Source organism: Argopecten irradians, chromosome 2, assembly GCF_041381155.1.
Source record: "Argopecten irradians isolate NY chromosome 2, Ai_NY, whole genome shotgun sequence".
Lineage (NCBI taxonomy): Eukaryota > Metazoa > Mollusca > Bivalvia > Pectinida > Pectinidae > Argopecten > Argopecten irradians.
The window spans coordinates 41,766,229-41,781,972 of NC_091135.1; the positions used below are offsets into that span (position 1 = coordinate 41,766,229).

General features: G+C 34.8%; 2 protein-coding genes across 5 annotated transcripts in view; one reads left to right on the forward strand and one right to left on the reverse strand.

Moving 5' to 3' along the window:
• Positions 1-15,744, forward strand: part of LOC138315533 (uncharacterized) — a 263,516-nt gene that overhangs the window by 44,452 nt on the left and 203,320 nt on the right. The gene's annotated exons all lie outside the window — the stretch shown is intronic.
• Positions 166-15,744, reverse strand: LOC138315532 (serine/threonine-protein phosphatase 6 regulatory ankyrin repeat subunit A-like). 3 transcript variants are annotated; one of them, XM_069256623.1, is made up of 19 exons: positions 15,630-15,744; positions 15,185-15,318; positions 14,185-14,274; positions 13,524-13,646; positions 13,034-13,141; positions 12,720-12,797; positions 12,186-12,272; positions 11,750-11,833; positions 11,254-11,346; positions 10,266-10,382; positions 8,863-8,976; positions 8,406-8,579; positions 8,106-8,198; positions 5,460-5,549; positions 5,042-5,161; positions 4,251-4,370; positions 3,535-3,636; positions 2,961-3,041; positions 166-2,528 (listed from the first exon to the last, which is right to left on the reverse strand). In XM_069256623.1, the coding sequence occupies exons 3-19, from the start codon at positions 14,269-14,271 to the stop codon at positions 1,998-2,000; spliced, it is 2,202 nt and encodes a 733-aa protein (XP_069112724.1). In that variant the 5' UTR covers positions 14,272-14,274; positions 15,185-15,318; positions 15,630-15,744; the 3' UTR covers positions 166-1,997. The 3 variants fall into 3 exon arrangements, with proteins under 3 accessions (XP_069112724.1, XP_069112725.1, XP_069112726.1); XM_069256624.1 differs by lacking the exon at positions 15,630-15,744 and adding an exon at positions 14,844-14,862 and having other exon boundaries at positions 15,185-15,378; XM_069256625.1 differs by lacking the exon at positions 15,185-15,318 and having other exon boundaries at positions 15,385-15,739.

The window sequence follows — 15,744 nt, forward strand, 5'->3', positions numbered from 1 at the left end:
CTGAAAAGCTTTTAGAATGTGATTGTTAAATGATTTTGATTGAGTAGATAGTGACCGTTCTGATATATTATACCGTTCAGGTTAGAAACAAGACACGTCTACAGTACCTGGGATTTTAAGTTTCTATTAAGTGATAAATAAAATATTTGACAAAAAACAAATGATTGGAAGTCTACATCAACTTTTATAATAGATAAGAAATTGCACATATTCCAAAATATAACCAGATAACAGTCACCAGGCTGAAAGTTGAGTGCAACTACAAGCAAATATATTGAGAACATCACTATTACATGGCTGTTTTCAACTTGAATAATATTTCATTTCTTTAGAATTAAATTGGACAATTTCATAAATTTAATAACCACAAACTATGGCTTATATCGACTGAAATTAATAAAACAGTATTGTGTCAATACATGTACTACTAATACAGCTTTGGGCTATTTCATTAAAATTTCTACATGACTATATAACTTGTATCCATTGGCAGATTTTTCTATAAGTTCTATATACCTTACATGTAATTCATTATTTATTACTTGGTAAATTAATTCTGTTACCTTTTTACAATTTGTATTGGGATGTATTGTTTTATAACCATTCAGCACACCTGGGCTAATTCAAGTACCAAGACCTTTTCAGCTACTTTATTAACCTTGACAGTGACCTTGGATATATATATATTTTTTAAATGAGATAATGCATTCACTGCTTTGGCTAATATTTATAGACCAACTGACCTTGTTAATGACCTTTCACCTTTGTTTCTTCCCAAATAGTTACACTGAAATGTATCAATTAGCAGGGCCGTTTTCGTTTATTCGGAACAACCAGTTCAACCCTTTGTTTATAATTTCAAGTATAAATCCTGATGGACCTGCATTTTTTTATACAGGCCTGTGAGGCCATTGTCAAGGCTCGTCTGAAAACAATATAAATTCACCAGGTCTGTCTTTAATTCATGAACGAACAACAAGGTCCACCCAGTCAAATTGTATCATCAAGAAAAAAACCAACAAAAAAACAACCTGGATTTCGGGGGATGGATTGTTTACTATCCAATTGGCACACCTGGGCTGATTCCGGTAACAAGACCTTTTCAACTACTTCATTGACCTTGACAATGACCTTCACAAGGAACCGTTGATTTTTTACTATATATATATTTATAGTTAACCAACCCAATGACTTAATCCATTCACTGCTTTGGTTAATATTTGCAGACCACCTGACCTTGACAATTACCAAATAATAGTGATAATATCAATATGAACTTCCAATACAAAGGGAGATTACTCTTTTCATTTGTTAGATCATTTCGGCAATATAGCTTGACTTTTGCAAATATTTTTGTACTATCTATAAAGTGACAGTAAAACTTGATAAAACTTTTATATTATCTTAGAATTACAAGTAAGTGTATATGGGATAGGTAAAACACTTTGAATAAAATGGTATTCAAGTATTGGTGCAGCAGGTTTCTATGAGATACAATAATCATTACAAAATCTCTACTGAGATTCTGTACATCAAATGATCCTGACAGTTCTTTGAGGTTTGTGCAGGAATTCAAGTCTTACATGAATGGATATTATAAACTGTAGGGCTGTGCTATTTAAACATAGGTGGTAGATTTAAGAAGACAAGAGCACAACAACTAATGTACATTGTAATATGACTAGTAGTTTAAAGTCTCCATGACCTGTAGGACTAGTGAAATGCTTACATTACATCACATTTACATAAAAACAGTTCAAAGTTCTGTGTTCAATATTTCTCCGCCCTTTATTTCCCTAATTGAGCAAAACTTTGGCAACACCTTACCAATGAAATTATTTGTTTAAAAAACACCAAGTGTATCCTGAAAACAGATTTTTGATTCTTTTGAGTTGCATTGATGCTATTTAGATAAAAGAGAAAGATTTGTTTGCCAGCTTTGATCGATAGTTTTGAGAAGATGCCGGACGGACTCAGCTATTTTAGAGATCGAAACATTAAAGTATTATGCATATATTGCCTTGTCTTCTGAACTCCTCCTCTACCAGTTCCTCTTCATCGTCCAAACACTCGTCATCTGATGACAAATCTATGTCATCGTCATCTATCACATATTTAGATTCTACTTCGTCATACTCCGTCACATATCGCTCTTCATCATAATAGCCATCATCCTCATAATATTGGGATTCAACGTCAGATAACATCAAATTCCTGAAATTTTCCGAAGGATCAAATTTATTTTCAGAACTTGCAGACGTAAAATTGACTTTGACAGTTGGTGGTTTTGATGTTACGTTTGCCTGCAATTCTTGTTCGGGATCCAATAGACTTCGGTCTGGGATTGCGAACACCTTCCTGTTATGTTTGACACTTTTATTAGGGATGGCGGTAGATATTTGATGGAAGTGATGTGAATGGTTAAACTTGTTTTGTACATGGTGGGTATGGTTACAGTTCTTCATGTATCCAACCATGGGTATTGGTAGAGGGGCTGTCCAAGGGTCTGGTTCAGGCAGACTGAAATCCTGAAATTGTATAACACATCGTCATGTTAGAAAAATGTATGTGCAAGTTAATTTACGGGACACGAAATACAGAATTATGGTAAAGGGCAGTAGTTTTCTAGATATATGGAAAAGAGAAAATGAAGATATGTGCCATGTGGTCATTAAGATATTCATTTAAAGTTAACATCATGAAGACATGATCAAAGTATGTAACAGGTCTCTGACAGGACAGACTTGGATAGAACAAGACAGATCATGTTGATTTCCAGGTATATTTTTCAAGAATTGAAAGTTTTACAGAAGATAAATTGGATTTATTTGGGTCAAAAAGCATTTGAGACACCATGAGTAATGCATATTTAGGTTATTCTAGCGTGTTTTACATAGAATCTTAGAATTATCATACTGTGAGATTACAATGAATGAATATGATAGAAGAATGTTGTGTACCTGCATCAACTGATAATGCAGCAGCTCTTTCATCTCCACTAACTCACGACGGTCCCTAAAAGCCAAAGGTGAGCGTCCATCCTGCGGTAAGAAACAAACAAAAACCACTTATATATTTTTTTTTTTTTTTTAAATAGGTCACTACTCACCAATTATTTTTAAAATGGCATTATAATGACATATGAGGATTATAAGAGAAACCAAATTTATTACCGAGACAAATGGTCAAATATAATGTTTTATCTGTTATACAGCTTATGAAGAAATATCTAGTTTATATGCTTTTGTATTTAAATAGATGGCTATTATTTTGGATGAAAAGCATAATGGTGCATGTATAGACAATTCTTGTGATGCAAATAACATTTATATGTATCTGATAATGAAATATGTTTTTTACTGTTAGATCATGAAAACGTAATGAAACTCACAATAATGAACAACAAATTTCCATCAGGTGCCCCAATACAGGGGAGTAACAAGAGGAACCAAGTTATAAAAGTAAAACAATTTGCTATAACATGCATGAGTCATGAAATGATAGATGCAGGAAATTGTAAAATCGGCTGACTACCTTGTCCATGGCAAAGTCTGAAGCTCCATGGTCTACCAGGACGTTCACTATTGCTTCATTATCATCTAGAGCATAGGCATAGTGTAGGGCTGTCCTGAAAAACTAACCACATCAAAAATTCTCCAGAAAACTATAATGACAAGCATTATTTTTTCTCAACTTTCTGTAAGTAAACCAACTTAATTCATTGTTTTCAAATCAAACAACTTTTTCCACAGCAATTTATTTTCACACTTTGGAGTTAGAGAGCTACATCAATCTTGTACTTGAACCATCTTTACAGATTATTATCGCCTGTGAAAAAAAGCGAAAATAAGTTTTCTTACAGTATACTTATTTCAACATATATACTTATTTCAACATAACGTATTGTTAGTTTGTTTGTTCGATTAATTAACATCCAGGATCATGTAAGGATGGCCTCCCATGTATGCGCCTATGCGGTGTGTAGAGTGTATTAAATGCAAGGTGTGCGTTTTGGGAGACTGGAGTATATTCATGATATGTATTCTTGTATAGTCAACTCTTGCCCTTTTTACATTGCTATATTACTGAAGCATGTTGCCACTAAGTAACAAACCCCATCCAGTCACAGTATACTGACAACGGGTCAACCGTCATCCCAATCCCCGTATGTTGAGCACTAAGCAGGATCAGACGTATAACAGTTTTGTTTATATAAACAGTTATTAACAATAAATTATATGCTGATATACCTGGTCACGAATAGAGTCCAAACGACAGCCCTGCTTGTAAACAAGGGTTTCTGCCAACAAGTGTGTCAGTCTGGTGTTCCCTCTCAGTACAGCCTTGTGAAGAGCTGGCTGACCTTTGTCCTAGGAGTGAACTTTCATTAGTAACTATTGACAATCATTTCTTCAATAGTTATAAATACACATGTACCGAGAGAAATTCAACATACATATTTGGTGTTGGTGAGCATACAATTTAGTGCTGCTGCATCAACAATCGTTATGTATGACTTTATCAACAATCTTATTCATAGAAAACAATTAACAGAAACTGCAATTACAATTATTTAAATGACATCCTATGATACAGAAGAGTAATAGAATTTTACATGTGTCTGTCAAGTGGACAGGGATATCTCAACCCAAGTGAAAGATTTTGGCTTATCAAGCTGAGGCTTGCCAAGGGATGGTGGTCAAAATCTTTCATAAGGGTTGAGAAATCCCTGTCTACCTCCCTCATGTAAGATTCTTTTTCTCCCATACTTAAACGAGGAATGGTGAAAAATTTGTTGACATGAACGTCACAGCGTAAAAATGGTCGCCCCATGCATTGATTAACCTCACTGTCTACTGCATGTGAGCTGTCTTTTCCCTACCCTGGTAAAAAACAGAGTTATCTTTTCCCTAGCAATCGCGGGATAACCCTGTCAAGTATGGGAGAAGGATATTTCTTACATAAGATAATGTGCTGATTGGGTCAATGAAGAGAGAAAAGTAACTGACCAATCTATAGTTTTACACTGAAACAAACTTACCTGTGGGCGACTGTCACACATAAATTCCTGGAAATGGTCACAGCTGAGGTAGATGATATCTGTCTGAACTTGGCCCTCATCTTCTAGTTCTAGGGCCTGGTGGAACTTACAAATGTGTTGCTGTAACAACACATAAGTCACTATCTATACTTATTAATCATTGAAGTTGATTACAGAATTGCAAATTAAACATGGTTTGTAAGTTATTTTGAGTATGAGTGAATTATCTCAAAGTTTTGCTCTCCACAATATGTTCAATCTATCACAATATTTACTTATAGTGGGTTAACAAAGTTGAGAATTCTTTGAGTCATATGAATTTACTAAGGTACTGATATATTAATGAGGAAAATTTTCACTAATAAATAATAATTCTGCTCTGCCCAATATGTTGTGGAAAGTTGCTAGGTAATCTTACCTGATACTGAGTCAGGGATTCAGCCAGCAGTTCTCTACTAGCATCACACTCATGGTTGTCATGGTTATTGGCAGAATCCAAAGATAACACCTTGATGATAGAAAATAATGTAGCTTAACAATCACAAAACCCTCTGTCCATTACTGTTGACGCAATAATAGTGTGATAGTTTCGGTTGATCACTACATCAGCCATCTGTTGCTATTGCCTGGCAGGCTGTCGCTACACTCTCGAATCTTGGTCACAGGTGTTGGTCATGTTACCTCGTCGGTTTCGGCAGGTGGCGCTGTTACGTCACACACACGTGTTGCGGGAAACATGACGACTTTGTTGAGCGTGTTAACCCGGTACTGTCGTTAAATACAATGAGAAGTTAGCCGTTGTTGTGTCCACTTATCTATATTTACGACCTGACACCAGTACAACAACTTGATTGATTGTTTTTGTCATATTTATTTGATTAATCAAGAGATCAAGGCAACACATTAGCTACAGTAGAATAATAAGCATCTGGCGCTCTTAACACAAACTTTTTGTAACACAAACTGTACAATACGTCTTTGCTTAGGATAACTTTTAAAATACATTTTCATTATCTGATAAGAGTGTTAACATTGAATAGTTTGATATTTGAGATTCTGATGTCATACGATTGTTCTTTTCCGTAATATAGACTACGATACAGTTGTTACAGCATATTAGGCCTACTTCTTTTCCGGCAGTTCCAGTATCCAAGTTAACAGTAATATAACGCTGTAGACCAACTTCGCTAGCCAAGGGTATTAAGTCCGATTCTATTCCTACTACCCTTGGCATATCTCACTTCAGAACAGGTGTTTTTGCTTTCAAATTCTGATTGGATGCGGCTAGGTTCAGGCGACCAATGAAAACGCAGCTTTGATTTGTCAACAAAACTGAACTGAAGCGGTAGTATAGTGACCTACATTTGTATAATGAGGCATCAGGCATATCTGTCAACATCAACTCCTAGCGAAATTATATTACTATCTATTTAATCAATTAGATGTTTTATACCAGCTAAATGAACGTCTTGGAGACGTTGCTCTCCAAACAGATTGGAAAGTACGTGCGTGGTTTATGTTTCACAAATTAAACAATTAAAAGATATACTACGATCTCGTTACAAAATTGGACACTGCAGAACTTCTGCATGAATCGCAAAGACTGGTGTCCGAACTCACTATGACTCACACACATGTTCATCTTTGGTATTTTGAATCTGTCGCAAACAACACACGTGTTTCATAGGGCGCTGCCATTTTTTCAACCATACAACGATGATACGAGTTTTTTAATTGGTTGCTTATTACGTAAATGGAAGGGGCGCAACTGCGGTGATCCAGCAGGTGGCGCAGTGCGGGACTACCCGTTCTGAAGTCAGATATGCCAAGGGTAAAAGTAGAGTATCGGCTTATACCCTTGGCTAGCGAAGTTGGCTGTAGACAAGTCACAGAAAATTTAAGAAAGAGGTTTAAAACAGATACTTACATCAAGATCATTACTTGTATTACATATTATGTCTAAATTGGCAGCACGTAAGCACTGACATTGACTGTGCATTGTCATCTGAATATTGTTGATTCGGTTTGTTTTTATTACAGCCGGAGATCACCTTTAGAAAGTTATCTGCAGCACCATCTAGTTAATGTTACACATGTTTCATCTCGGAAGTGTGGTATGGAAGTACAATGTGTTGCAAACAATACAGACTGTCGTACTTTGACAAAAAATGGTTTTCACGAAAAAAAAAACCCATTCCTACTTTCAAATATTTTTGACATCGTTTTTAGATTAAATAATATTTTATTTGTTTAAAAAATCACCGAAAGCCAACTCACAGAAATGGTAAAAGTAAAGTACCTGTAGCTTATGTACGTGTAGTCCGGTTTCCTAATTCATACGTTTAGTATTTTTTGGGTCACATTTCAGTCTTCGATTTCTCCATGATAATGTTTCAACGCTTGCCAAAAACTAATCCACACTGATGTCCGATTTGACTACCGTAATTACTGTACATACTGAACGTAATCTTACAATATGTAAACTACTTCATTAATACTGCTAAGAGAGTATGTTTCGTTAAAATCGCTGCAGCTATAATGAAATACCTGTGTAGACTTACATATGTGTGTATGACGTAACAGCACCACCTGCTGACACCGTCAAGGTAACATGACCAACACTTGTGACCAAGATATCGAGAGTGTAGCGACAGCCTGCCAGGCAATAGCAACAGATGGCTAATGTAGTGATCAACCAAAACCGTTCACACTATTCTTGCGTTGACAGTAAAGCCCCATATATTTACTGGATATGCTATCACATCACAACTCATGTATTGACTAACAGAATAACACATTTCAAAGCAAAAGGATTTGAATGATAGTGCATGTAATGAAGTTAAATACTTGATGATATGTAAAATTATGTTGCTTTTTGTCCCAACAGCAGACCAGTTTATTATATGCCATTGTATGGTTTGCTCTAATACATGATTTACTAGTTTATTCTAATATTATTTCATTCCATATGTAATATATTGGGCATGCCAATTTATCATTTTATTATTTCTTTTTGCTAAAAGACCATGGCATGGCCTCCAATTGGCCTAACACAAATCCTTACCCCCAAGTCTGTTGGTATGGGACGATAGCTGTGGAGAGCCAACACTTTTCTGTTCTTGTCATTTGCCTTGTCTGTCCACCATTTATACACAAACTGCCAAAATTTTACAACACATTATATTCTGATACTCTGGTTCAATACCATTGAATTTTATGACAACCACAGTTTTTTCAAAGATATTTATCAGTTTAAACAATTCAAAATGTTAGTAAATCACTCATGAAAAGATCAGTTTCATCATTATTATTTTTTCAAAACACAACTTAAATTTACAGTGTTTCTATGACCTTAAACTCTCACCCTGTCGATGACTTTTAAAACAGCCTCGCATTCTTGTCTTTCTGCATACTCTCTAGCTGTAAGTCCACCCTCCTCTCTAGATGTTACCATGGTTGCAGACGACACTTCCAAGATGGATTCAACCATAGATGGATCTATATCACAGTCTACACAGTGGAAAAGTATGTTTTTACCCTGAAAATACAATTTTTAAATAACAAAACAACTATACTAAATTTATTAGTGGTGTCAATGGTTATGTACAAATAGTGTCAGAAGGATGCTGCCTGAAAATTCAATTTTCAAATGATAAAAGAACCTACTTAAAAGTTGCATCAATGAAATAATGATGATTTGGTCTAAAGAATTCAAATCACATTCCAATGCTACCTTGAAATGCATCCTCTCGATACAAATGAAGTTGTTTTTTCGTTGTTTTTTTTTTTTTTTTTTAATGAAATAACAATTCCAATCTTACCTTGTAATGAATGGTCTCCACATGAACAGGACTAAGTGGTAAAAGTAGTTTGAGAGTAGCTGTATGGACTTGTGGGTATTCCAACATCAGAGCAAACAACAGCGGCAGCTCTGTCTACAAAGTTGTAAAGAAATAGTGTAATGATAGTGTATGCATCATGTCCCCTTATAGAACTCTCTTGTTGAAAGTAATAAAATTAGTTTGTTATCGTGTCATACACATAGCATGGCGTATTGTTTGTTCAAGTCCAAGTACATTCAATTTAAAGTAATAAAAGCACAAATAGCATCTGGCCAAAGATGTTACAGTGGAACCTCCCGAAACCGATCATGGTCAGTGCATATAATTTGGAGAAGTGAACCGAATACCGATCATCACGATCCGGATTTAATCGATCGGAAGTCGTTATTTACGTTAGTGCACCGCATGTATGCCTAGTGTTCGTTAAAACCAACCGATACTGATTGTTAATGTGAATGCTATCACAAAAGAGAGAATCAAACGTTTAAAAGTAATGGATTACAGCAAACTTGACTTTGTTACCGCTTATAAACGTAGTTTAGTTAGTTAGTTGCGTGAATGTTCTTGGGGATGTTATCGTCTGCAACCTACATACGACCGATCGCTTCCGGTTACGTCAAGAATCAAATTGTATGGTCTAATTACACGATGATCAGTCGATGCCGGTCATTATATGACATAGTCATTTTCTAAAACAATACATGGCTTCGGCTTCTTCATACAGATAATTTACATTATCCGACAACTACATATGTAAATAAAAAAAAACATGTGTGATTTGAATACGAAACTTTCTCTTTATTACTAGCTCTGCTTGTTTTCCTACAGTAAACAAACCGCGTGCACATGGTAGACCTTCGTTAGATATCTAAACAATAGGCATGATTAAATAATTACACCACCATCTCGGGTATAATTACAGTGTACCTATAGCCTTCACATCTGTATACATGCCCAAGGACATGGCATGCAACAACTATGGTACAGGTACGTGTGTATTTCACGGTCGGTTGATCAGACCTCAATGCAATCTATCGGTGTCGCTCAGGTAAGGCCGGTTTTCAGAAGTGTATTTTAGTTACATTTGACTATTCCGATCTCAAAATCGGTCCGGTATTCGGAATTGGGAGGGATCGGTTTTGGGAAGTTTTATATACTATTAATAAAGAGGAATTCATTCCGTACATGACATCCATGTTCGGTTTCTAGAGGTGATCGGTTTTGAGAAGGTTCGGTTTTGGGAGGTTCCACTGTACATGGTATATTTTGTGATTTTGAAAAAGAATCAAAAAAGCAAAACCATTATTGATTATTTTACAGGCTATGTATACCAAACATTCTGATTTAGAAAATTACCCATAAACAATGGTAGTATGGCTTACCTTGTCGTTCATTGTTATAGTACAGTGTACCTGAGCTCCCAATGATAACAGTAATTTGATGATCTCGGTGTTATTTTGAAGGGCAGCATAGTACAATGGAGTGGTCCCTCCATCTCCCTGTCATATGAAACACATCAGAAGCTTTAATATTAAGACAATTTATATTATTTACATCCAGAATTTTAATATCATTCAAGTTCTAAAATTATATATATAGAGGTTCCCCAACAAGTGACTGTTGTTTATCAGGTTTATCAAGCTCAAGCTTATTAATTTTCAAATTTAGAATAGACATGACCTTTAGTGAGTGTCTTTTAAAAATTTGAAAATAACTAACGAGAGTTTAGATAAACATAAAAACAACAGCCATGTGTTGGGGAACTTATCTATCCCATAACTTAAACTCCATATTTATACTGTGGTGACCATTATCACACCTTCACTCAGTGAAAATTACCACCATTCAAAGTGTAGTGCCTAAATAGAGAGCCAATATTCTATTGTTTAATACTTTGAACAAGCAATTTCCTTTTATACAGTAAATACAATACTATTTAAAAGAAAATGTGCTATGAAAAGTAGCCTAAAGTTGAAAGCCAATTGGCATCAAGACATCATGGAGTTGAGCCTAAAGTTGAAAGCCAATTGGCATCAAGACATCATGGAGTTGACCAATCAGAGGTGCAGTAGGTGTTTACACACTGGTGTGTATAAACATAAATGATAACCAATTGTTATGGAATTTATCACACAAGTTTTCCATTTCATATAGGACATAGTGCCATGGAATATTTTTAGGACACAATTAATTGTTTTTAATAGTTTTATCTTGAAGTAAAATTAGAAGCTCTGCAAACTTTTCAATAGTGGTAACGGTGTAAAATAAGTAACATCTGTAACTGAAGAAAAGTACTAATTTGTCTGTTCCTGTTTTTGAAAAAAATACCATTTGTCAGCGATGGGGCATCTTTAAAGGGAGACCACTCACCATGTTTTTCAGATTCACATTGATATTTCCTTTTTTCTGCAACAACTGCTCCACATACTTCACATCCCCAGCGAGTACTCCATGAGCCAGGGCCTTCAACAAAAGGTTAAGGTCAAATTTAATTAATAATGAGCATTATTTCACATATTTTAAAAAGATACAAGTATTATGCACCAAGTAAATTTTATATTGTGTATAATTTTGTATGAATACATTGGACAATGATTCTCCATGGGTCCTTATTATTTGTATTAATAAGTATCCCAAAACATTCAAGTAAACCACTCTTTACATACAAGATACCTTCATAGATTCAACAATTACTGCACATCTTAAATCAGGGGCAAAACTGAAACTTTTCAGTATCATAATCTAAGAACCTTCCAATTGTTTAGCTAACAGAATATAGTTGTTTTATCTAGAATGTTTATCCCAAATTTTTCCAAGGAATTCAGTATTAGGTTGAATATTGATCTGAAGAATTTGGTAGTCTTACCATAGAGGCATGTATTCCACTGATAATCCCTATGATGTTCTCTGTACCTACATCAAACGTCAGGTGGACTAAACTCTGACCATCCTAAAACTCATTATACATAATATCGTTAATTTCAATAAGAGAGAAGCCGTTTAAAATGTACAACAAATTCAGATTATCTCTATTTCAGTATTTTTCATGATACATGATTCAGGCAAATAATTGAAACGAAATGAAAGGAAAAAAAGAAAAGAATGCATTGCATGGGAAAATGAACAGTTAAACTGCTGGCCAGGATTTTAAGATTGTAAAAAACGTATTTTTTTGAACTTTTGAATGAGTCATAATTCATAATTACAATATCATTAACAGGTATATGCATGTATTGAAGAAAATGATTTATATCTAATATGCACAGAAGAGTTACTGCCCTTGGTTTCTTCTTCTAACTAACCTGTTCAACATCCACACGACACCATTGATTGACAAGGAAGCGTACTTGATGAACGTCGTCAGCTGCGACCGCCCTCCAAATCCCAGGCTATAGTGAAGTAGAAAGTAATGTTTTACGTTAATCAATAATTAAATACTATAGTATTTCAGAATAGCTGTGGCCAGGAAACAGGTATATCTTTATCTCAGATGGTTATGAAATTAACTTTTTTATCTTGTAAACATTGCAAATTAAATGATATCATGTTATGTGTAATCATGCATGACAGCCCAAATAAAAGTTTACAAAGGATATTAAATTGATATGTTAATATAGAAAACAGAGTAGTTTGTAAAACCAATACAGCTGGTCAGGTTCCTCCATACAAGAAAACCATCTTTGTGAGAGATAAGCGAGTTACAAAACTACTAATTTGCCAATCAACACAGTTGTAATCAATTAAGTAATAGAATAATGAAAAGAACAGTAGCAGGTGTACTTTTGATTTACAAAAATATAATTTGGACATTTCTACAGTGTCAGCTATCTACAAACCATATATCTTGCAAATAGTGTCTTCGTTGACCGGCTAATATGAGGCTTCCTGACCTCTTCAAATGCACAGGTATTGTTCTGGTCCAAAAAATTGTAAACAAGATACTGTACATTGAAGTATAATTATGTTTGATTTACTTAAAAAAAGATCCCACATTGTAGCATACCAAGACATCAAATGAAATCATATGCAACTAGGTAGTATTATTTAGTAGAATCCTTGGTTAAAATACAGGTCAATGTGATTGACCATTATTCTTGAAAGGCAGTGTTTAAAATATCATAGTAAAAACATTCAGACAGATTGATTTTACCTCATTTTTAATAAAGATATCGGCATTACATCTCAACATAGCTTCCACCACATTGTCCTTGACTAAGTCACATGACAGGATGTACTGTAGCAAGGCTGTGGATCCCCTCTGTAGAAACAGAATAGAAAACAGACAATTAACACAACTTCTATTTTTTTTTTATAATGAATTATATGGGCCCTTTAGATTGAAGTAACAAAGGTTGATTAACATCATTGCATTCTGATCTACCAGAGTTACTTCCCTTCAATTCATTTTGGCAGAGCCTAACTCGATTTGCCCTCTTCTACTTCTATGTAACATTGGTTCACTTGTAGCTCTTCTGCTTCTAAAAGCTCTTCCATCTATATACTGAAAGATCTTCTGAGAACGGAGATTTCTACTCTCAGAAGAGTGCAAATCGAGTTGAGCACTGTACTGAAGGAAGGAAAACAAGGAAAGTAACTCATAGACCAGAATGGATTATCAACATTCACCGTTACCAACATACCTCATTGACATGGTTTATGTTGTATCCATAGTTACGAAGTATGTAGATGATCTGTGCAGCCTCATTATGAGACTTGGGATGACGACACAAAGCATCCACAGCACGATGATACAGTATGGGATGCTAGAAATTAGAAATTTCTTTTAATCAACAGTGAAGCAAACATGTTAATCATTATCATCCATAAAATCTACAAAATTCTAGCACTGTTGGTTATAATTCATTAGGCCAAAAAGCAAACAAAAACAGTTAGTATGCAACATTTCGGTGAAAATGCCTGGTGTATATGGAACATATTTTATTGTAGTTTGGGTTGATTTTTAAAATATGTAATAACATTTTACCAAAATATTGAAGAAACTATTGCCTATTATAATATAAGTTAATTCTCTTTTATTTCAACACTCTTCAACATATATTTTTATTTAAGGACTGGTTGACTTGTATGTGACAGTTTTAACGCTTGTCTAATTTAGTAAATGATTGAGTGTTGGGAGTCAGAAGTATGTGTTTGTCACCTCACTTCTACAAGGTGATAAATCAAAAGTCCATTTCATTCAGCCAAAAGTGAGACATGTCAATTGAGACTTAGAGCAGTTACTTTTAACAAAACAAAAATAGCAGTGCATATAAGAAAAAATATTCTTGCTATAGTCATTACCTTAACAACTCCTTCTTTGATGACATCACCCGTCAGTTTCAATAACTGGACTGGGCACAGTTCTTCAATCACCTCAAGGATACTCATGATCTGTTGGATAGAGCCAAAAATAAATATACCACAAAAGGTCAAATGGTATTTGACATCTGTTTTACATGGTTAATTGGTTACAATATTATTTGAGATTTACATGTACATTTTATAATAGTCTTTTATTCTCTTTGACAAATAATACAGTTAATGAACACAAAAAGGTTATTCAGGTTCTCTGACCTGCTTAATATTGGAGCAATATCATCAGAACTAATTGGACTTGCTATGCTGGTAAGCCTTAGCTTATTCACTTGCAGCCACATGTACAGTTTAGCTTATGAAATAGATTCTTTCCTAAGACAATGGTATTGTGTGTGTAAGTTGAAATGTGAAGAGTTGAATTTAATTTATAAATATGTGGCATAACAGGATGCCACCGATCATGGCAAGAATTATGTGCCATAAGACAGGCTCGAACCTGTGACGCCAAACTTACTGGTGTCACCACTCTACCAACTGAGCAAAAGGGAAATCTCCCCTAGCATGAATTAAGCTACAGAAGGCTGCAATATCACCACAATTAAAACCTCATACACGAATATTTAAGGCAATTCCTATCTACTTACTGGTGGCTTTAGTATCTCACTGAAAAAACATGGAAGGCAAGTGGAAATTATCACGAGAAATATGGGTGAAAGTGAAGAAAATCAAGAATCATTGTGGAACAATCTATAGGGCCTAGTTACAATATGAATCAACACATTCATCTTTGGTACCTTTGAATTGTTATGCTGATTTAATAAGAAATTCAAATGATAAAAAAAAACATGTAAATGAATAAACAAGAACGTGTAGCCTTAATATATTAATACTAATTATCACTTATCCATTTAACAGATTGCTTAAATAATTACTTATCAAAGGTTGGTAAATTCTGCAAAATTTTACAAAATCATATTATATTTACCTCTGAACATGCTTAATTACATTAACCTCTGGGCATGTTTTCTGTCTGGTCTCGGGGAATACGGTAGTTTTGGCGCAGCATCATGCAGGCCTACTCTATCGATCAGCCTCAGCAGCCGTGCAGGGGAAATAACTCTAACAAAACAGCAGAGGCTCAAAGAGGGAAACGAGTTAAAATAAATTAAAAGATCAATGACTCACACATAAATATTAATCCCAAGTTTCTACTGCGATGGCATTGAGCGTTGTAATTGCTGAAAAAACCCACAATAAAGTTGTTTTTTCTGTATGTCTTGCCTGTGTAACATTTTCTCCGACTTGGCACAGAAACTTCTACACTGTTTGAGGCTTATTTTAATTCAAGGTAAATTCAAACCATTACGGAAGTTTGACATTCATAAGAATTATGCTTGTAAAGTAAACCCAAAATATTGCAGCAACAGCACCTAAATAAAGCCCCAGAAAAGGATCGAATATCCCGCTGTATGCCAGATGGGAAGTCACGTGACATTCACAGCACAAAGAAAAAGGTTAATTCCTGTGGAGTTATTTTTAGAACTT

Excerpts from the sequence above, each read along its gene's own strand:
- LOC138315532 (XM_069256623.1), bottom strand. The coding sequence starts at position 14,271 with ATGAGTATCCTTGAGGTGATTGAAGAACTGTGCCCAGTCCAGTTATTG. Across the intron at positions 10,383-11,253 it reads ATGTGAATCTGAAAAACATG|GGAGATGGAGGGACCACTCC; the intron begins GTGAGTGGTCTC and ends TTCATATGACAG. Across the intron at positions 3,042-3,534 it reads CAGACTTTGCCATGGACAAG|GATGGACGCTCACCTTTGGC; the intron begins GTAGTCAGCCGA and ends TTCTTACCGCAG.